The sequence below is a fragment of the Podarcis cretensis genome, assembly GCF_951804945.1.
Source record: "Podarcis cretensis genome assembly, chromosome: 13".
Classification (NCBI taxonomy): domain Eukaryota; kingdom Metazoa; phylum Chordata; class Lepidosauria; order Squamata; family Lacertidae; genus Podarcis; species Podarcis cretensis.
In genome coordinates, this window is record NC_137182.1 from 43,395,436 (window position 1) to 43,416,744 (window position 21,309).

Genomic DNA, 21,309 nt, shown 5'->3' on the forward strand with positions numbered 1-21,309 from the left:
GCTGTTTCTGCACTACAATTCCCATCGTTCCTGACCACTGGTCCTGCTAGCTAGGGATGATGGGAGTTGCAGTCCAAATAAATAAATAAATCTGGAGACCTAAGTTTGGGAAACCTGCCCCAGAGCAGGGATGGGGAACCTGTGGCCTTCCAGATGTCATTGACTATGGCTCGCATCAGCCCCAGGCAGCATGGGCACTGATCAGGGATAATGGGAGTTGTAGTCCAACAAAATCTAGAGGGCCACAGGTTCCCCATTCCTATGAAGGCTGTATCTGTTACCTTATGTCTCAACCACCTGGTATGGATCTTCTATCAGAAATCAGAAGGAACCCAGTGGGGTGTGTGCAGAAGGATCATGGGACAGGGGCAAACGGGGGCAAAACAACCCCGTTCAGGGATCTCAACGTTTGAAGAAGCAAGTAGGGAAGTGACTCACATGACAATGAGGGCTGCATTCCTAGAGTGGTCTTGAAGTATCTCATGTAGACGCATGTGCTGTTCAGACTGAAGATGCCATGTTGGAAAAGGAGGAGAGACATGTTAAAAGTGAATTTTGGTCACCCCTTTCACGCTCCTTTAAACCCCAGTAGACTCTTTCACCCTATTGGAACCAGAATGGGAAGCTACCGGCGTCCAGAAGACTCCTACCACTTCGGATTACGAAGGACGGCTCTCTGTTTTGGTTCACACATTGTTTTAGGAAGCGTGAATTAGGTAGGTTCGGTTTTTAATACGAACTGAATTAAGGCACTCCCTTGCCACGACCCTCAAACACTGGGGACAGAATCCACAAAAACCCCCACCTTCTTCTTGTAGACTCGGAGGTCTTCATCCGTGACCTTCCACGGTGCATCCTTTTGCATCTCTTCCACGGTTTCCTGGCCTTTCTGGCCTTCGTTGAGCCGGAAGGGAGCTATGATGTCCTCAAATTCTTTGCGACTGCCATGGTAGGAAGGTGGTGGAGAGGGGAGGGGAACAAGTCAAGCCAAAGTTAGGAAGACAGAGCGGAGCAAAATGGAGAAACGGGAGGAAGGGCCCAAAGCACGTGAAGGAACTGTATTCTTAAGTGGAAACAACAATCAAGGCCCATAAAACAATTTGGGAGTGGAACCTCGAGGCTTTTTGCACAGACTCCCAGGTGGGGGAAGCAGGGAAGCACCAAACCTGTTGCTTTCAAAATATGAATGTACAGAGGTTAGCTTTAAATCTATATAGATACACAAACGGTCTAGACATCTGTTTTCCAGTCTGCCTTTGCTTGCTTGAAGTGTTCCGCCAAAGCGGTACTGTCAAGAGGCATAGGAAAATCAAGGGCTGAATTTGTGAGACTCTTTTTTTGAAAAAAAGGCTACTAGCTTTGAGGGCTGCTGAGTTAGAACAGGAGTGTCTGTTTCAGGCTGGGGCAGAGGGATTGTGGGACAAAGACAAGACCTCAGGGAGCGGAGAACGAGCGGGGACCCAGGGCATTCACCTTGTTTCTTCCGGCCTCCACATTATTTCAGGCAGCACCACGACCTCGGTGAATCCCAGGCGGAATTTGGTCAACAAAAGATGGATCCTGCAAATCAGGATGAGAAAGACAGAAATTGGGAATGGGGGGAAAAGGGGACAAGTATTTCTCTACTAACCTCAAGGAGACCAGAAGGTACAAAGATGTTTCACTGTGGTTGCGATGGTTCCTACCCCTTTACAATATATTTTTTTTGCAATTTTTTAATTGTTTCATTGCCCCCTTTTTCGTTTGTGCTTTAAATACAAGAAATGCAGCGTAAATTTAAGTGGCGTGTAAATAAATAAACCGCATAATAAATGTGCACAAGAAGGAATGTCTTCTGGCTCCTGTGGCATGATGGTGTGAAAAGATGGACCTGTCAAAAGTCTCTCTTCTGCATGAATTTCTCTCACTTTCTGTGTTTGCCCATGTACGCGTGTATGTGTGTTTATAATGAATTAATATACGTCAAGAACTTGATTGTGGAAAAAGAAAAGAAAGCCAAGGGATAAAAGCTTGGAATTAAGGAGAACACAGGCAAAAAAGCAGAACAATGACTTATGGCCCACGCATTTGTAGTGCCTGGGAGAATCAGGCACCAAAGGGCAAACTATCTTCCAGTGGACCTTGCCTGAAGTTCTGGAGCAGCCGTCCGTTAAACTTCCAAGAAGCTCACAAGCTCCTCCTCCTTTACAGCAGAAGCTTTTTTATTTGGCTTTCATTATTCCAGCCCCCAATCCCAGCCTCTTACTCTTCTCTGTGCTCTTCAGCATTCGCAATCTGCCCGCTGATGAAGACCCGGACTTTGCAATGACTCCAACGTTTCCGGCGGGTGAGGAGGTAGGGAATGAGGAGGGTGAGCCCTGTTGAAGCAGGAAATGGAAAGTCATAAGGATGTACCGAAGCCCCAGGGAATCAGGCCAAAGGCCCATCTGGTCCAAAAACCCTCTTCTCCCAGCGGCCAACCAGATGGAAATCCACTAGTGGATCCCAACTTGCAACGGCAGTGCTCTCCACCCTGTTGAGTCTCGGACCACGCAACTCTCCCTTTCTGCTTACAGCTCCTCCACCCACAAAGATGGATTCCAAATTTAGGAAGAGAAGCAACGGCTGTGTGCCCCCTGTAGCCTTTTCTTGGTGCTCAAATCTCTGCCCCCAGAAGGAAATGGGGTGCAAGGCCTCCGCTCCTCTAGAAAGGGAGCACACTGCACGGTTTGGGCTCTCCTTGGGAGACGGTCAGTGAGGGGGAAATTACGTTGCTAGGAAACCAGAGTTGGGGTGGGCTCAGATGTATAGCTCGTTATTAATTAAACAATCATTCTAGGACCTTTTAAACTATGTGTGGGGGCTGTTGCTTTGGTTGTTAGTATGCTATGTATTGTAAACCACCCTGTGATCTTTGGAAGAAGGGTGGTATAGAAATGATGATGATGATGATGATGATAGGTGCAAACTTAAACTGGGAAGGAACCATACATACCGCCATCATCAAAGAGCCAATAGATGTCAATGTTTTTCTTCTTCTGGTTGCCCTGGAAATAGGTTTCCAGGTGTGTGTCAGCACCAACTACCTTGTAGCTGTCACCTGCAGAGAAGAGTAAATGAATGGGGGGAGCCTTTGCAGCAATTCCCCTCTAGCACTCCCACATTATTAGTTAATTATGGTAACTAATCTAAGGCTTGGTGCAAAAATTGGCTTCTTAGTGGTTTCCTAGCATAAAGGTCAATTGCACAATTGTTAACATATGAACATCCATAACTAAGATATCCACAATTCAAATATGCGCTGTGTGATTAAAATACACAGTAAAAAACCAAAAACCCACTAAAGCATAAAAATATCAGAAACCCAAATTAAAATTTACAATTAAACAGTATGTTTTAGGCTTCTCGTCCTCATTTTTGAAGCTCCTTAGTTTTGGGCCTGGGACACCTTCATTCAAACCCCTGTTCAGCCCAAGTAGAGATATGGCCAGAGCACCCCTGCCAGGGCTTTGTCTACTCATAGTCCTTTAGCTCATTCTACTAAACCACATTTTTTCTTTTTAGAGCAGCCTCACTCAAGCCGTCCAACTTACACTTCCGCTTCTCTTTGCCCAGCGCTGCTTCCGAGTCATCAAAGCCCATGTTCACTGTTGGGGAGAGAGATGAAGAGAGGATTAGTCGAGGCTGTGTGGTGTTTTTTTTAAAGAAGCCAACAACACCAGAACGAATGATGCAAATTAAGAGATTTCATCCACTCTTTCTCTCTTTAGACATAGCATTTACTGTTTTGCCAAATCTATTTTGCTTCTGCCGGCCTTGGAGAAGAATGAAGAAACCACAAGAGCCGCTAAGCGTTTCGCCACCAAGGACAGCTCCCTCTTTCAAGGACCCTCTTCTTCCAGAACCAGACGGAGGCTTTATAGCCTCCAGCACTTTCAGGCCCCGCCCCCTTTCCCTGGACACACCCACCTTGCGCTTTCACCTTCCGCGACACATCCAGTCCATCGCGCATCCGGACCAGGCACACTCCGGCGCTGAAATCGAAAGTGTCGCTGCAGCAGGGGAAAGGGGGAGAAGAGAGAGCTGTGGAGATCAACATGCAGCATGGTCTTTCCCTACTTAATGAGGTTATCTCGTGAAGAGAGCGCCTCTGAACATGCGCAAAGTTGTATTCCGCCCAATTAGTCCTTTCAAGAAAGCAGGGCCTCTGGGCCAAGGAAAAGCATTGCCAGACATTTTGTATGCACTTCGGCCCACCCGACTACAACTCTTTGCTGCTGCTGGAATTGGTTGAAACCAGGAGTGGAGAAGCCTTTTCATCCCGAGGGCTGCACTGCCTCATGGGCAACCTTCCAGGGGCCAGATATGAGTGGTGGGGCAAGGGCCAGAGGCAAAGCAGGTGCCTCCATTCCAGCCACTCAATAGCCAGAGGTTTCGACACACATTACCTCCCTCCCTCCAGGCAAGCCAAGGCATGATGTGGAACAGGTGACCCTTCCCCACTGGCCATGCTGGCTGGGGGCTGATGGACTGAGTCCAAAAACAACCAGAAGCTTAGAGCATCCCCAACCCTGCTATAAAAGGGAGGAAACATTATCTTGCAGGGGTCTTTCCATCCGGCATGCATGGGCCATACAGCCCACTGGCTTTGCAAACACACATTGCTCTAAGCATCAGGTAAGTCTTGTTGAAACCCGTTTGAGCCCAGTCTCCTAAACCCTCTGCTGCTTCCCCTTCCCGTCGCCTCCATGCCCTTACTGTATTATGCCCACGTAGTTCTCCAGGTTCTGTGGACTGTCGGTCTGCCAATCCTGCTTGAAGCCCAGGACCATGGTGTTGGGTTTGAGTCGCCCGAGACCTGAGACCTAGAGAGAGAGAGAGCGCAAAGGGGCTGCCATTAACTTGTAGCCGTATAAAGGACAGAAATCCAGCAGGGCTCATGTCCTTATGCCTGGCAACTGCTCTTCAATGTCTCAAGCAGAGGCCTTTCTTCCTGCCCCTTCTTCCTCCTCGAGATCCTTTTCAGAGGGCATCATGGGCTGATCTCTGAGGTGAGCTGAGAACCAGGAGTGAGGCCAATATTCGGAACCAGAGAGAAGGCGAAGACAAAGGGAAAACCCTGGGACCAGGGTTGAGAAAGGAGGCAGAATTCAGGACCAGAGGCCAAGCCAGATGGCTCAATAGGTCTCAGGAAGACCTTGCTTCTTGAGGAAGACTGAACTCGAGCAGGGAACCTTCTTATGGTCCAGGAGGACCCGAGGACCAGTCTTAGTGGGCAAGGCCAGTCCAGGGGCTTGCAGACACTGAATTGCCGGGGGCTGATGTTGCAACATGCAGTTCTGTGGCTCACCACACAGGGAAGTCCCACACAGGTCTGAAGGTTCCTCGTTTGAGTCACAGATTGGACCTGGGGCTTTTGGTCCATTTTCACCCAACTTAGATGAGGTGCAGGAATTGGAAGGACAGGAAGGTGAACTCCCTGGCCCCTCTTGATGCATGAGGGAGCACCCTAGCATCCACATGCGTACAGAGGAATTAAGAGCTCCTCTCTCAAACTACGCACATGCTTCATGCTTTTTGGCATCTCTGGACAGATCGTGCCATACACTTAAAGCACATCTGATGCACATTTTAAGCAAACAGCTCCCCCCCCCAAAGAATGTGTCATTTTCCCCTCCCAGAACTACAATTCCCAGCACCCTTAACATACAGTGGTACCTCTGGTTACGAACTTAATTTGTTCCGGGGGTCCGTTCTTAACCTGAAACCATTCTTAACCTGAGGTACCACCTTAGCTAATGGGGCCTCCTGCTGCCGCTGCGCTGCCGGCGCATGATTTCTGTTCTCATCCTGGGGCAAAGTTCTTAACCCAAGGTACTGCTTCCAGGTTAGCGGAGTCTGTAACCCGAGGTGTTTATAACCCGAGGTACCACTGTACTGCAGTTCCCAGGATTCTCTGGAGGAAGTTGTGTACTTTGGATGTGCGCTGTAAATCTATGGTGTGGACCTGCCTCTGCCTTTGTTGCCCCACTCCCAACGATAAAATGACCCCTTTAGGTCAAGACACACCCACACACACCTGCATGAGGCTCCTGGCTCCAGCTCTCAGGTCCCCTGTTGTGATGAAGTTGTAAAAAGAGCGGATCTTGCGCGTGCTGAGCCACTGGAGTTGTTCATTGTAGTTTTCAAAGCATGAGGAGTCTCCCAGCTGACCGTGCAATAAAAAGATAGTCTGTTAAAAATGGCAGCATCCCAGCTCGTCAGATTTCCCCAGCCTCTTTTCTTTCCACAAGGCCCTCTCAGGGCAGGTAAACTCACCTCAGCCACGTTCCCACATATCATGAGGCTCACTTTCTTGGTGAAGGCATTGACAAAGTCCACCAGGGCTGGGCGGAAGCTGGGTGGGCCCGAGAGGACCAAACACTGAGGCCTAGGAAGGTGAAAGAGCTGTAACTAGGGGCCACTTAGTTGGTTACTGGGATTTGTAGTTCTGTGAGGGGGGGGGGTTGCCTCCTAACAACTGCTAACAACTCCTAACCTTAGCAAACTGCAGTTCCCAAGATTTGATTTGATTATTGAATGTATATACCGCCCTATACCTGGGGGGGGTCTCAGGGTGGTTCACAGAATAAAATCAAGATATATAAAACCACAAAATACATAATAAAAATAAAAACAACAACAACAACAACCCAATAGCCCCCCACCAAAAAAACCAAACATTTTTAAAGGGCATAGGATGTAATTCAGATCAACCAAAGGCCTAGTTAAAAAGGAACATTTTTGCCTTGTGCCTAAAGGTGTGTAATGAAGGCGCCCGGTGAACTTTCCTGGGGAGAGCATTCCACAGATGGGGAGCCACTGCAGAAAAGGCCCATTCTCATGTTGCCGCCCTCCAGACCTCTCGAGGAGGAGGCTACTCTGGGGAAGCCATGGCTGTTTAAAACTGTATAAGAGTGCTTTAAATGGATGGCGTGGGTGTGACCATTTTTAACCCCGAGTTTACGCTGAAGGCTGCAATTCTAAAATGCAAGCTCCAATGAGCACAGTATGAGTTACTTCTGAGTAAACACGATGCACGGGATTGTGCTGTGCCTCCCCAGTCTTTGACCCACCCCACCCCACCCCACCCCAGAAAAGGGAACAGCACCAAGGAAATCTGGCTCACAGGCCTTCTGTTCTTCACTTGATAAACTAGAGTAGCTCCCTACCGAAAATTCTTGACGTGGTCCTCTACGTCATTCAGGTTCACAGCATTTGACAGGGCCATATTGTAGGTGCCAGCCTGCACTGAGGAACCCCAGTTTACCTCTGTGGGCAGGGGAGAGAAATGAATAAGAGCTTTAGTCCTACCTTCTGCGATGGATTCAGATACTGGAAGGACCTAGAGGGGTATCCCTCACTGAAGGATCTGCTTCAGGACACAGGGAGATTATCTTGCCTGGCATAAGGCTATTTGCCCTCCTTGGCCAGGCTTCCCAACCCTCCAGAAGTTTCAGACTACAATTCCCATTGGCCCTCGCCAGCACACTGCTTGAAAGGAGCTTGAAAGGAGTTGCACATGGTGCTATTCAAGCCCTGGCTATCAGCTGATTGGGCCCCAGCTGCATGATACATCTAAAGCCAAAGGATCCTGGGAAGTGTAGTTTGTCAAGGGTGATGAGAGTTGTTAGGAAACCCCTATCTTTCTCTCACAGAACTACAGTTCCCAGAGTTCCCAGGGAAGAGAGATTGATTGTTAAATTTAATTTCATTGTACACAGGTTGTACATTGACAATAAAGGTATTTTTATTAAATTACTCTGGGAACGGTAGCTCTGAGAGAGTTCCCTTAGCAACTCTAGGCACCCTTAAGAAACTATCTGGGGCGAGGGGGGGGGAGTCATGGCTGTTTAACGTGGTATGATACTTTGGGATTCGGTGAATTGGTTTAAGAAATAAAATCTCCTCCAGCTGATAAGGTTCCAGTGGTTGGCGCTGGCGAGGCACATGCTGCCTTAAGTGGGAGAGGCATAGCACCCGCAACGTGGTATAGTCCTCACAATGATGAAGAATTCATAAATAAGCCTTGACCAGAATTCCTTGACATTTGGACCTGAAGCTCACAGCTCTTTCTATAAACTAAGCTGGGAAGAAGGTGTGGAGATCTGGGGCGTTCTACCCCCACCCCACCCTTTGCTTCTCAGATCCAACGCCAGGCTCCCCTCACCTGGTTTCTTGTAGGTGGTGTAGGCCAAGCTGATGACGATGATCCCGATGACAATGAGGGCCGACCACCAATTCAGCAGGAACATGATGACCACGGAGACAATGGCGCCAAACAGGGCTGTCCATTTGCTGAAGTAGCGGAAAGAGGGCCTCCAGCCTGGAGGATGGTGATGATGGGGGAACACAGATGAGATCAAAAGGCATTGCACGCAGAGAGGGAGCCCAGATGTCACCCTGGTTTATCCCGTCATTGACCTAGCACAACTCTACACACATGGCCCCCCAAAAGTATTTGAGGCTACTGATTCCCCTCCAAACATCTGCTGGTTGGCCATGCGGGTCCAGAATCTTGTGCAGAACTCAGAAGACACTCAAATCTCCACTCAGCCATGAAGTTCACTGGGTTAAATTTGGGCCTCTCTCTCTCTCTGCCTAACCTACCTCAAAAGGGTTGTTGTTGTGAGGATAAAATGGAGAAGACAGAAGAGAATATGGAGAGGAGATCTTTGCTAATGGTTAAATTTACTCTGGGAAAAGTGGACAGGGACTGAATATCCCTGCGAGAACCAGGGAACCAGGCAGAGGGCCTTGTTGGTGCCCGCCCTGTGGAACGCCCTCCCACCAGATGTCAAGGAAATAAAAAACTATCTGACTTTTAGAAGACATCTGAAGGCAGCCCTGTTTAGGGAAGTTTTTAATGTCTGATGTTTTATTGTGTTTTTAATATCCTGTTGGGAGCCGCCCTGAGTGGCTGGGGAGGCCCAGCCAGGTGAGCGGGGTATAAGTAATACATTATTATTATTATTATTATTATTATTATTATTATTATTATTACTATCATTAAGGCTAAAAACACACATACCTTACACACTTCTACACACACACACACAAACACACACACACACACACACACCTCTTACCCTTGCAAACACAAACCTCTTTTCCAGCTTGCTTTCCTCACTCTGAGGGGAGCACAGGAAGGAAATGCAGCAAGCTGTTTAAGCAGGAAGATTCAGATGGGAAGGGGAAGGGGAAGGGGAAGGGGAAGGGGAGGCAGTGTGGCCTAAGGAGAGTGCCGTGGCCCAAATCAGGACCTTCCTCTGCCCCTTTCACTTCTCACCCCAGCCTTCCTGGCAGTGGCTCATCTGACAAAAGCTCGCTGTGAACGCAACGCAGACCAACCCGTTCCTGCCTGGCACAAGTTGCCCAGCCTGTTGGCTCATTTGTCTTTCCCAGCAGGACATGTTTGCTCTTTCCCGCCTCGTTACCCCCGCACACACACATGCACCATTTCTACCTCCCACTCGGCCCACCTGTCCACCACGCACCTTACCTGGGGAGTTGGTGATGGTGGCATGGAAGCAGCTGAAGTTGATGAGGGCATAAGAGCACAAGAAGAAATTGGAGATGACGGGGGCGATGGTGTTCAGATCCGCTGCAGGGGCAAAGAAAGGAAAGGTAAACAAGGAGGCACTGTACAGGGGATGGGATGGGGGGAGTGCTCTTGTATGCTCTACTCAAGCAGCTAGCCCTCAACGCTGCTAATTTCATAGAATCATAGCATTGTGAGGGGCCCTGAGGGTCATTCCCGCAATGCAGGAATCTCAGCTAAAGCAGCCATGACAGATGACCATCCAACCTCTGCTTAAACCCCCCTCCCAAGGAAGGAGAGTCCACAACCTCCAGAGGGAGACCGTTCATGTCTGTGCTATTTGTTTGTTTATTATTATTTTATTTATTACAGTGGTACCTCCGGTTAAGTACTTAATTCGTTCCGGAGGTCCATTCTTAACCTGAAACTGTACTTAACCTGAAGCACCACTTTAGCTAAAAGGGGCCTCCTGCTGCTGCTGCGCTGCTGGAGCACGATTTCTGTTCTCATCCTGAAGCAAAGTTCTTAACCCGAGGTACTATTTCTGGGTTAGCGGAGTCTGTAACCTGAAGCGTATGTAACCTGAAGTGTATGTAACCTGAGGTACCACTGTACACCCATTTATTCCTTAACCCCAAACACACAAAAAAGTCACAAAGTGACTGACAAAAGTAGCATGGCCCCCATAAGGGGAAAAAAATCAAGTATTTAAGAAAAACGATGGAGCAAAATCCCTAAAATTATAAAAAGGATTGTTGTACCCCCGCCCTACTAAAAAATGAACACCACGAGACATGCCAGAAAGCATGCAACAGTTTGGGTACTATGCTAGTTTTAGTTAGTGTGGACCTATTTAAATTAAGACACATGGCTGAGTGAGGTCCATTAATTTCAAGAGCTCCACTCTGCATAAAACTCAGCATAGCTGAATACCACCCTATGATCTCAACGAATGACCCAAAGCCTGGGAAAATTGGAATGCCTTGGCCTGACACCCAAATGCCAGTGTGGTGTCCTGGCTAGAATATTGGACAATTACCTGGGAGACCAGGGTTAGAATCTCCACTCAGCCCTGAAGCTCACTGTGTCAATCACAAAATAATAGCTTTTGGGGGTGGAAATTGCGGCTCTGATAAATAAGGGAGGGGAGGTGGTCTCGCTTACCAATGAGGATGAAGGCAACAGCTATGAGGAAGGTCAGAGCGTAGGCCCTCAGCGGCTCATTGTTCTTTCCATATCCCTTTGCGAAGAAGCCAATGAGGGGGTAGAGATTGTCCTCGCAAAGGCACTGGGGGGGGGGGGGAGAGGAGCACAAATGAGAAGGGAGAAGAAGAAGAAGAGTTTGCATTTGATATCCCGCTTTATCACTACCCTAAGGAGTCTCAAAGTGGCTAACAATCTCCTTTCCCTTCCTCCCCCACAACAAACACTCTGTGAGGTAAGTGGGGCTGAGAAACTTCAGAGAAGTGAGACTAGCCCAAGGTCACCCAGCAGCTGGATGTGGAGGAACGGAGATGCAAACCCGGTTCACCAGATTACGAGTCCACTGCTCTTAACCACTACACCACACTGGGGAGAGATGTCCAATGGGAGAGATCTTCATAGTTATTTCAAACTCCCATCAGCAGGGGGTAGTGCCCATTGAGACCGGTAGGCTCATGCTATCATAGAACTGTAAAACTGGAAGGGTACTCTGAGGGTCTTCTAGTCCAACCCCCTCCTCTGCAGGATGGAAGGCAGCAAAGCCTATTGAGATTAAAGGGTGGACCTCCACAGCTCCCTTTTCGGCATCTGCTAAAAACATTCTTGTTGAGACAAGCCTAAAGGTAAAGGTAAAGGGACCCCTGACCATTAGGTCCAGTTGTGACTGACTCTGGGGTTGCGGTGCTCATCTCGCTTTATTGGCAAGGGAGCTGGCGTACAGCTTCCGGGTCATGTAGCCAGCATGGCGAACCAGAGCAGCACACGGAAACGCCGTTTACCTTCCCACCGGAATGGTACCTATTTATCTACTTGCACTTTGATGTGCTTTTGAACTGCTAGGTTGGCAGGAGCAGGGACCGAGCAACGGGAGCTCACCCACGCGGGGATTCAAACTGCCAACCTTCTGATCGGCAAGTCCTAGGCTCAGTGGTTTAACCCACAGCACCACCCGCGTCCCTACCCAGACATTCTTGTTGAGACAAGCCTACCCAGACCCTTAGAAAGTTGAAATAACTTTGATCCGTTTTAGTATTTTAACTTTTCTACATTTTAAAGCACTGCTGCAAATTCAATTTTCTCATTTTATCTTTGCATAAATTGTTTTGAGTTTTTTTGTTGGTTTTTCATGAAACAAACAAACCATAGGTTTTACTAGAGCTGATGACAGGCAGGGTCAATTACAGGCAAACACCCCTCCCCCCATTTTTAAGTGGAGTTTATGTTCCGAGGCACTACAAGCGCTGGCGAAACGCCATCAAGAAAGCCTGCAAACTGCCTGTTTTGCTCCTGCCGCTTTTGGTGAGGTTTGTGGGTCACGTCCGGGTTCAGCGCAATGTGCATGTGCGCAGTCACTCGAAAAGCGTGTAAATGCAGGGGTTTCCTGTAATTTGAGTTCTGTGGGGTTTAGAAGGAAGTTGACTGCCAAGGTCACCTCTGGGGTAGTTGTAAGCAAAAAAGGCGGGCAAGGCAGGTATGGGCAGACAAGTTGATGGGGCAGTGCCCCATGGGGCCCAGTGGGTCAGCCTCCACAGACTTCCTTACATCTTGAACTCCAAGTAGAGCTTGGGTATAACACACACACACACACACGGTTTCCCCAAATTACCTGGAAGACCTTGGGGGCAGAGACGAGGCAGGCCAAAGCTGAGGAGAGGGTGGCGGCAAAGATCCCAGCTGTGATGAGGGGGCTGAACGCAGACACCAAGCTCATGGTCTAAGAGACAAGTGAGGCAACGACAAAACCGTATTATGGGAGGGGGAGGAGAACCCCAGTAAATCCAAGATGCAGCTACAAGGCCTCAATCCAGTCCCACAGAGAGCCAGGGGAGGAGAGGCAGGAACACCGGCTTCCCCTACCTGGTAGTCATTGGCCAAGCCATATTCACAGGTCCCAGCCACGGTGCACTCAGTGAAATTCCACCCAAATTCGCAGGCGCGGCCAACGCAGTCCCCGCTGGTGAAGTTGGCAGACGCCAGGGTGTCGTTCAGGTTGCCGGAGGCGTCGCGGACCATACAGGTGCCTGGCAAGAGGAAAGGCCGCCATTATTTATTTATTTTAAGGTGAAGGGCTTCTTGTGGCCATGAGAGCCCCATGGGCTGGGCAGGGGAGGGGCAAAGCGAGGAGGTCGAGCAGCTGCTATGGGGCAGGTGGCAGGGAGCAGACCGAGCCGTGCGGCGTGCTGCCAGCCCTCTATGAGATCCCGCTGCCTTCAGGTGCCGTGGGAGACACTATTGCCCTGCCCGTGTCAAAGGACGATTCACCTGCACCTCTGATCCACTTTAATACATGGAATTGAGGCAGGGAGGCACCAGGTAAAAACATTCCACCTCAGACTATGGCTCCATGCACATGATGCATATGAGCATGTTCCCTCTACCCCAAAGAATTCTGGGAATTGTAGTTTGTTAAGGGCGCTGGGTCTGTGAAGGGTAAACAATAGCTCCCAGGGTGTTGTGTGGTTTAAATATATGGTGTACGCCAGGAGTCAGCAACATTTTCCAGCCATGGGCCGGTTCACAATCCCTCAGACCATGTGGGGGGGGGCGGACTATATTTTTTTTTTGGGGGGGAATGAACAAATTCCTATGCCCCACAAATAAGCCATAGATGCATTTTAAATAAAAGCACACATTCTACTCATGTAAAAACACCAGGCAGGCCTCACAAATAACCCAGAGATGCATTTTAAATAAAAGCTCACATTCTGCTCATGTAAAAACACACTGATTCCTGGACTGTCCATGGGCTGGACTGAGAAGGCAATTGGGCCACATCCGGCCACAGGCCTTAGGTTGCCTACCCGTGGTATATGCAGTGCTATTCTTCTAGAAAAAAAGAGGTGCCGGAACTCACCACGAACACCTCCCTTGTTCTCTTATAATGGCAATGGAGCCAACCTGAGAGGTGCCAGAACTGAGTTCTGTCAAGTTCCGGCTGAAAAAAAGCCCCTGGTGTATGTAGTCTTGGATAATTACGTTGCTGTGAAATGTACCACCTGAGATTCCTGTGGCAGTGAGTTACTAAAGCACCCTGCTCCATCCCTGAGGTCAGGGAAGAGGTTTGTTTGGAATATATTTCTAATGAATGATGTGTGTTTTCGTAGGAACAAGTCAGCATTGTAAGGTGTTCACGTTTTAAAATAAGTCACTGGGAGACCAAGCAGCAAACATGGTCTAAATCCATTGTTATCTTCCCGTTAGGCCCCTCAGGGTCAGCAAAAGTGTCTTGGCACAGCCCTGGCATGCACCATTCTTGTAGGCAAGCTCTTTACCTATGGTGGCAGCGATAGCCAGGTACGTCAAGGTTGTCAGGAAGATAGCCATGAGTGTCCCCTGGGGGATGGCCACTGCCGGGTCCTGCCGAGGAAACAGCACAATGAGCAATTGTTTAGCAGGGTTTAGGGCGCAACTGGCCAAGGGCGTTTCCACCTCACTGCTATTCGGAGGCAGAGATGAGGCAGCAAGGCCTTCTTCACCTGGTTGCCCTTTGGTCCCTCCCCTCCCAGAACTGTTCGCACCAGCAGCCATTCCACCAGGTCAGACTAGGTCTTTGACAACACATCCCTTCGCCCCCTTCAGCTGCTGCAACTCCAGCTAGCAGCTTCAGAGGGAAAGGGAGAGCAAGCAAATATACATGCATCAGATTCAAACAATTCCTGGGGCCCAGCAGACCTGGTGAGGGCCCATGGTTACACATAGCAACCACCTCACAGGGCAAAACTGTCAATTTTTCCCTTTTCCCTTTTCTATTTGGAATAAGGGAATTTCCCTTAAAAAAAGGAAAACGTTGACAGCTATGTCACAGGGTTGTTGTGACGATGAAATGGGGAGGGGGAGAAACAACCTCACCCCCTTGAGCTGCCCGGATGAGAGGTGGGATATAAATGCAATTCATTGTTGACTAAATTAAGCAGAAGCAAAACACAGACCCGGAACAATTTACCTTGAGGTCTCCCGAGATATTGGCACCAGCCAGGATCCCTGTAGCCGAAGGGAAGAAGATGGAGAACATGCCGAAAAAGCTGCCAGATTCGCCTCGCCATTCAGGGCCGATATTGTCCAAGAAGTTATTGGCTTTGGAAAAGGAGGAGAGAAAAGGAAAGGTGATTTACTCAAACGCAATGGGGGGGGGAGCAGAATGTTCTAGCTTTTTAAAGAGATAATCAAGTCAAACCAAATTTCTGAATCAGTGGTGGTGCTGCTGGTGGTGATGATGATATGATTATTAATATTAATATTAATATTAATATTAATATTAATAGTAATAGTAATAGTAATAGTAATAGTAATAGTAATAGTAATAATAATAATAATAATAATAATACTACATTATTTATACCCCACCCAGCCACTCTGGGCGGCTTCCAACAAACAATTAAAAATACATTAAAACATCAGTCATTAAAAACTTCCCTAAACAGGGCTGCCTTCAGATGTCTTCTAAATGTCAGATAGTTGTTTATTTCTTTGACATCTGATGGGAGGGCGTTCCACAGGGCGGGCGCCACTACCAAGAGGAACATTTAGCCCTGGTGAGGAACGTTTAGCCCAGCAGGCTTCTCCATTTGACCTGCAAGGCTGTTTTGGCCAAGCCAAGGCACACGCCTGATGTCAGGTGTGGGGGAGTCAGATAAAGATACAGCTGGGCTGAAAGCAAGGGGAAGCAAGCCCCAGAAGTCAGCTGATCCCATTTTAGGTAGGCTGGGATTGTTTTGTCCCAGCAGGGCAAATCTTACAGGGTGAAAGGTTCTGGGAGGAAGCTGGTTGTTTGGGGCACAACAGATTGTGGAGGACGTGGCCCTTACTTCGATAGCTGAAGTACCCCTTAGACATTTTCTCTGGAGTGGCTGGGATGAAGGTTCCCACAAAATAATTGATGAAGGAGATCATGATGACGAAGAAGAAGACAACTTGAGCCTGGAAAGAGAGGGATTATTAAATGAAGCCATGCTTCCTAACAAACTTTTTCTTCACCCAACTGGAAGCCAGCCCTATCTGGTCCTGATTCTCAGGGTCTCTTTTTGATTGACACTCTCTCTTCTCTTTTCCACAGGATGAGAATTCTTCTGCTGCTCTTTCTAAAATCAAAGCTGGTGCACAGACCCAACTGCCACAGCCCCAGGACTCCTGGTTTCCTGAAACTTTGTGCTCTGTTTTAACTGCACCCCGTTACCCAAATCCAAACATTGTTTCCTTTCCAGTTACCTTGGCCTCCCATTCCATGCCAGCCAGGGCGATGCCCAGGAGAACAGTGATGGTGATCACACCCACGATGCGGATGTCGTTTGTTGGGTCGCTCATCACCCCGTCGAACTCCTGTCGGAGGAGAGTGAAGGTGAGATAGGCCTCAAAGGCAGGTCTGACCTGCTCCCCTGGGATTGCCTTCTCCTCTTTGGGTCCTTGGTTCATGTCCATCGCTGAGAGCACAGGGGAACAGAGCTGCCAGCTCAGGGGCTGAGTGGTGCCCCCTGCCATTGTGCAACCCAGGGTTTCAGGCAAGGGTTAGGGTTAGGGTTAGGGTTAGGGCTCCTCTTCCCAGCATAAGCGTCTCCACTAGAATATTCTAATGAGCATGTGCAAATTGGGGGAGGAGACTGCTGCCATGTGACGTCACTTTTCTTCCCCATTTTTGCCCCATCCAGGAAATAAACATCTATCTGAGTGTTAGAATACATCTGAAGGCAGCCCTGTACAGGGAGGTTTTTAAAAAAATGTTTGAAGGTTTTTGTGTTTTGATATTATGTTGGAAGCCACCCAGAGTGCTGGGGCAATCCAGTCAGATGGGCGGCATATAAATTAAAAATAAATATTGTCTTTACTTTTGTTGTTGTTGCCGTTGTCTAAGAAGGGCCTATGCAGTGTTGCCAGTTTGGCCAGAAAAAACACACCACAACCAACACTAGAATAGCCTAGAGCTCAACAGGGCCACCCGATAATTTCTGCAGGTCAAACTGTTGCTAAAGAAATGGATGTGGGGGCCAATACATGGGGCAGGATGGCATGGGAGCGCGTGCCACACGTACCACAAGTAGGTCCTTGACAGTTTCGGAGAAGCCCACCACGTGCATGCCCACAGCGACGGCGTTGGCAAAGGAGAAGAGAAGGCCGATGGAGCCTCCCAGCTCTGGGCCCAAGCTGCGGGAGATGAGAAAGTAGGTACCCCCTGTGCCAGGAGACAATTCAGATGTTATTTACTCCTGAGGGCTGGCTCTGAAGATGTGCAGCTAGTGTCAAGCAACTGATTGATGCTGGGAATGCACCTTCAAAGGGGCCAGCTATAACCACCGACCAGCCGATTGGCCGCTACATGGAGTCCCTTAGAAGCCCATTTAGAGCAGAGTTTCCCAAACTTGAGTGTCCAGCTGTTTTTGGACTACAACTCCCATCATCCCTAGCTGGCAGGGGTCATGGTTGATGGGAGTTGTAGTCCAAAAACAGCTGGAGACCCAAGTTTGGGAAACCTTGATTCAGAGGAAGCAATTCGGATTCAAGCCAGTTTCTCCGAAGGAAGCATTTCCCCCAGCAAAGTTGTGTAGCTTAGTGTGGGCCCCATATTTTGAGAGACACTAGGGGAAGATTGAGGGGACGCAGGTGGCGCTGTGGGTTAAAGCCTCAGCGCCTAGGGCTTGCCGATCGAAAGGTCGGCGGTTCGAATCCCTGCGGCGGGGTGCGCTCCCGCTGCTCGGTCCCAGCGCCTGCCAACCTAGCAGTTCAAAAGCACCTCCGGGTGCAAGTAGATAAATAGGGACCGCTTACCAGCGGGAAGGTAAACGGCGTTTCCGTGTGCGGCTCTGGCTCGCCAGAGCAGCGATGTCACGCTGGCCACGTGACCCGGAAGTGTCTCCGGACAGCGCTGGCCCCTGGCCTCTTAAGTGAGATGGGCGCACAACCCCAGAGTCTGTCAAGACTGGCCCGTACGGGCAGGGGGACCTTTACCTTTACCTTTAGGGGAAGATACCCACATTGGGGCTCCTCTCCTGGGTGGACCCCACCCCACTGTCAACACAGAACTCATTTGCTTGCCTCCAAGCCTGGGTTCAATGTGCATCTCTTCCTGGAAGGAATGAGAAATGCATTTGGAAACTGCTGAGCCTTCTCCTCACTCTTGGAAGCATTCAGACATTCGGAGAGGTCAGGGGAACAGGCAGTAGTGCCGGCAGTGGGCCCCACAGGGAGGCAGGTGTCTGCGAACGCTGACTCCTGACTCCAGCCTTGTTGCAGCTGTCTGTGGCAACACCACAGCAACCCACTTTCACATATTGTTTCCACACACTTGCCAATTGTCGCTCATTCCACCTTTATCAATGGCCACATTTGCTCCATACACGTAAAGCTCCATTTTAAACAGTCGTAGGTTTCCTCAAAGAATTCTGGGAGCTGTAGGCTGTTAAGGGTGCTGAGATTCATCAGGAGACCCTTACCCACCCCCCTGAGCTACAGTTCCCAAGTTCCCGGTGAAGAGGGATTGACTGCTAAACCACTCTGGGAATTGTAGCTCTGTGAGGGGAATAGGGGGTCTTCTATTGACTCACAGTATCCTTAACAAAGAATACTTTGAGGGAAGTCACGGCTGCTGAAAGGGGCCTCAGGGTGCTTTAAACCAGGGGTCAATAAACCTTTTCAGCAGGGGGGCAGTCCACTGTCCCTCAGACCTTGTGGGGGGGCCGGACTATATTTTGAAAAAAATATATGAACGAACTCCTATGCCCCACAAATAACCCAGGGATGTATTTTAAATAAAAGGACACATTCTACTCATGTAAAAACACACTGATTCCCAGACCATCCACAGACCGGATTTAGAAGGCGATTGGGCCGGATCCGGTCCCCAGGCCTTAGTTTGCCTACTCCTGCTTTAAAGGTATGGTATGAATGTGGCCGTTGCCTAGCAAGGGGCAAAAAGATTGGCTTCCATTTGGCAAAGAGGAAGATGGCTTACCTGCTTTGACCTTGCCGTTGGTGGAGATGGCGGAGATGGAGAGCCCCGTGATGCTGGTCACCACAGAAGACATTAAAATGATCAGCCAGGTTAACCCTGGGGAGGGGGAGGAAAAGAGATAACTGAGTGAGTTAGCAATCCTGTCAGCATCGCCAACAGACCTCACCAGCACCCACTTTCTGAACCTAATGGTTCAGGCCAGTGGTTTTCAACCAGTGTGCCGTGGCACCCTGGGGTGCCTTGATCAAGGGTGCTGTAGGCAGCACTGGCCTCTGTCCCTCTTTACTTCCCTCCCTCCCCTGATGCCTTCTCACGTCTCTGCCTCCCAAAGGCCTGTGGGGCTGTTTCTTGCAGTTGTCCTGGCTACAAAGCTCCCCAGGCGAATTGTGCCTCTGGGGCTAGTCAGGGAGGAGGCGCCTCTCTTTGGGGCAGGGGGTGGGAGCCAGCTCAGAGGACTCCCAAGGAGAAGGGAGAGGAGGCCGAGTGAACACACTCCGCAAGGGAGGGTGTTCAAAAAAGGGTGAGAGGCTGCCAGCTCTGCAGGCAAGGGGTGACACAACTGGGCTCTTGAGCCCCACAGGGGTGTGGTAGAAAGAAGGCAGTTGTCAAGGGAGCCGTGGACTCAAAAACATTGAATACCTGTTAAAGATAAAGGGGTAAAGGGACCCCTGACCATTAGGTCCAGTCGTGGCCGACTCTGGGGTTGCGGCGCTCATCTTGTTTTATTGGCCGAGGGAGCCGGTGTACAGCTTCCGGGTCATGTGGCCAGCATGACTAAGCTGCTTCTGGTGAACCAGAGCAGCGCACGGAAATGCCGTTTACCTTCCTGCCAGAGCGGTACCTATTTATCTACTTGCACTTTGACGTGCTTTCGAACTGCTAGGTTGGCAGGAGCTGGGACAAAGCAACGGGAGCTCACCCCGTCGCGGGGATTCGAACCGCCAACCTTCTGATTGGCAAGTCCTAGGCTCTGTGGTTTAACCCACAGCGCCATCTGTGTCCCCTGTTAGGACCCCCCAAAAGCCCCACGGGCAGTGGGGTGTCGAGGGGACCAGCCGGGCATGAAGAGGCTCTCTGCGATCACTGGAGCCCCGCCGCTGCATCAGCAGCAAGTGGGGGTGGGATGAGACAGCGGGTTGAGCCTGCCCGTGGCTCCAGTGCAGCTCAGAAACCTGAAACAATGAATTGCCACCTGAAGCAGCAGACTTTCAAAGGAAAAAAGGTATTGTCAACAACAATGGACTTTTCAAAAAAAGAAAGAATTGGATTTAATTTAGATTTGGCAAAGACGGAATCTAAAAAGGAAGTCAGCTTCCGTCTTTTGAAGGGAAGATTTTGCAGTACAGACTTGTGAATGGGAAAAAAACTTTGGACACACATCAGTCTTTAGATACTTTTTAAACTGCATTTTGTTACTTTGTTACTTAATAACACTATAACTATATATGTGTGTGTGTGTGTGTGTGTGTGTATATATATATATATATATATATATATATATATATGATACAAGAAGAAACTGTTGCTCTTTGTTCTTTGATTTCTTAAAAGGAAGATACTGTGTACAGGAAGTCATTGGAGTACTCTCAGTTTTTATGAATGGGGATGCAGATTTTATGAATGAAAGTACTGAAAGGCTTGGGGAAATTGCAATTAAAAAAAATAAATGAATCTAAAAAGGACCCTGGATCTTGCCACGTCCTACCAAAGCTTGGCAGGAGGACACTTTTTCATAACTGGGAGGTAATCCCAGGGAGGGGAAGTGCCTGGCAAGAGCTGGAGTAGGAGGGGAAAAAAAAGAGGATTCCTTTTTAAAGAACAGGGCCTGTATTGGAATAAAAACTGAATAAACACTGAGAGAAGCAGCAGATATTGGATTACAAATATCATTTGGATTACAAATAACATTTGGATTATAAATACGTCTAGAAAATTTTTGGATTCACAGCAGAAATATTTTGGATTACAAGACATTCTGTGGATAATAATATAACTAGAAGTTTAAAAGGTAAAGGTAAAGGGACCCCTGACCATGAGGTCCAGTCGTGGCCGACTCTGGGGTTGTGGCGCTCATCTCGCTTTATTGGCCGAGGGAGCCGGCATACAGCTTCTGGGTCATGTGGCCAGCATGACTAAGCTGCTTTTGGGGAACCAGAGCAGCGCACAGAAATGCCGTTTACCTTTCCGCGAGAGCGGTACCTATTTATCTACTTGCACTTTGACGTGCTTTCGAACTGCTAGGTTGGCAAGAGCAGGGACCGAGCAACGGGAGCTCACCCTGTCACGGGTATTCGAACCGCCAACCTTCTGATCGGCAAGTCCTAGGCTCTGTGGTTTAACTCACAGCGCCACCCGCGTCCCTTCCTGTTGATATTAATGAGCCCCAAAAGCCCAATCTGCACTATATATTTAAAACTGTGTCATGCCACTTTAATCAGCCACGGCTTCCCCCAAAGTGTACTGGGAACTATGGTTTGTTAAGGGTACTGATAGTTGTCAGGAGACTCCCAGTTCCTTGCACAGAGCTACAATTCCAAGTGGTTTAACAGTCTGTCTTCACAGAGAAGTGTGGAAATATAGCTCTGGGAAGCTATGAATGTTTAAAGGT

At 49.0% G+C, this 21,309-nt stretch overlaps 1 protein-coding gene across 1 annotated transcript in view; it reads right to left on the bottom strand.

Moving 5' to 3' along the window:
• Positions 1 to 21,309, bottom strand: part of LOC307201963 (solute carrier family 12 member 3-like) — a 33,354-nt gene that overhangs the window by 1,711 nt on the left and 10,334 nt on the right. Inside the window, exons 5-26 of the mRNA XM_079951541.1 lie at positions 18,702 to 18,797; positions 16,786 to 16,925; positions 15,968 to 16,078; positions 15,568 to 15,679; positions 14,706 to 14,836; positions 14,035 to 14,119; positions 12,620 to 12,783; positions 12,369 to 12,476; positions 10,724 to 10,847; positions 9,521 to 9,622; positions 8,189 to 8,344; positions 7,191 to 7,290; positions 6,298 to 6,409; positions 6,059 to 6,187; positions 4,738 to 4,844; positions 3,949 to 4,031; positions 3,573 to 3,626; positions 2,975 to 3,079; positions 2,246 to 2,357; positions 1,474 to 1,560; positions 806 to 941; positions 439 to 506 (exon numbers count right to left, since the gene is read on the bottom strand). Coding sequence (XP_079807667.1) covers positions 439 to 506; positions 806 to 941; positions 1,474 to 1,560; positions 2,246 to 2,357; positions 2,975 to 3,079; positions 3,573 to 3,626; positions 3,949 to 4,031; positions 4,738 to 4,844; positions 6,059 to 6,187; positions 6,298 to 6,409; positions 7,191 to 7,290; positions 8,189 to 8,344; positions 9,521 to 9,622; positions 10,724 to 10,847; positions 12,369 to 12,476; positions 12,620 to 12,783; positions 14,035 to 14,119; positions 14,706 to 14,836; positions 15,568 to 15,679; positions 15,968 to 16,078; positions 16,786 to 16,925; positions 18,702 to 18,797 — 2,422 coding nt within the window. The remainder of the gene's footprint in view (positions 1 to 438; positions 507 to 805; positions 942 to 1,473; positions 1,561 to 2,245; positions 2,358 to 2,974; positions 3,080 to 3,572; positions 3,627 to 3,948; positions 4,032 to 4,737; positions 4,845 to 6,058; positions 6,188 to 6,297; positions 6,410 to 7,190; positions 7,291 to 8,188; positions 8,345 to 9,520; positions 9,623 to 10,723; positions 10,848 to 12,368; positions 12,477 to 12,619; positions 12,784 to 14,034; positions 14,120 to 14,705; positions 14,837 to 15,567; positions 15,680 to 15,967; positions 16,079 to 16,785; positions 16,926 to 18,701; positions 18,798 to 21,309) is intronic.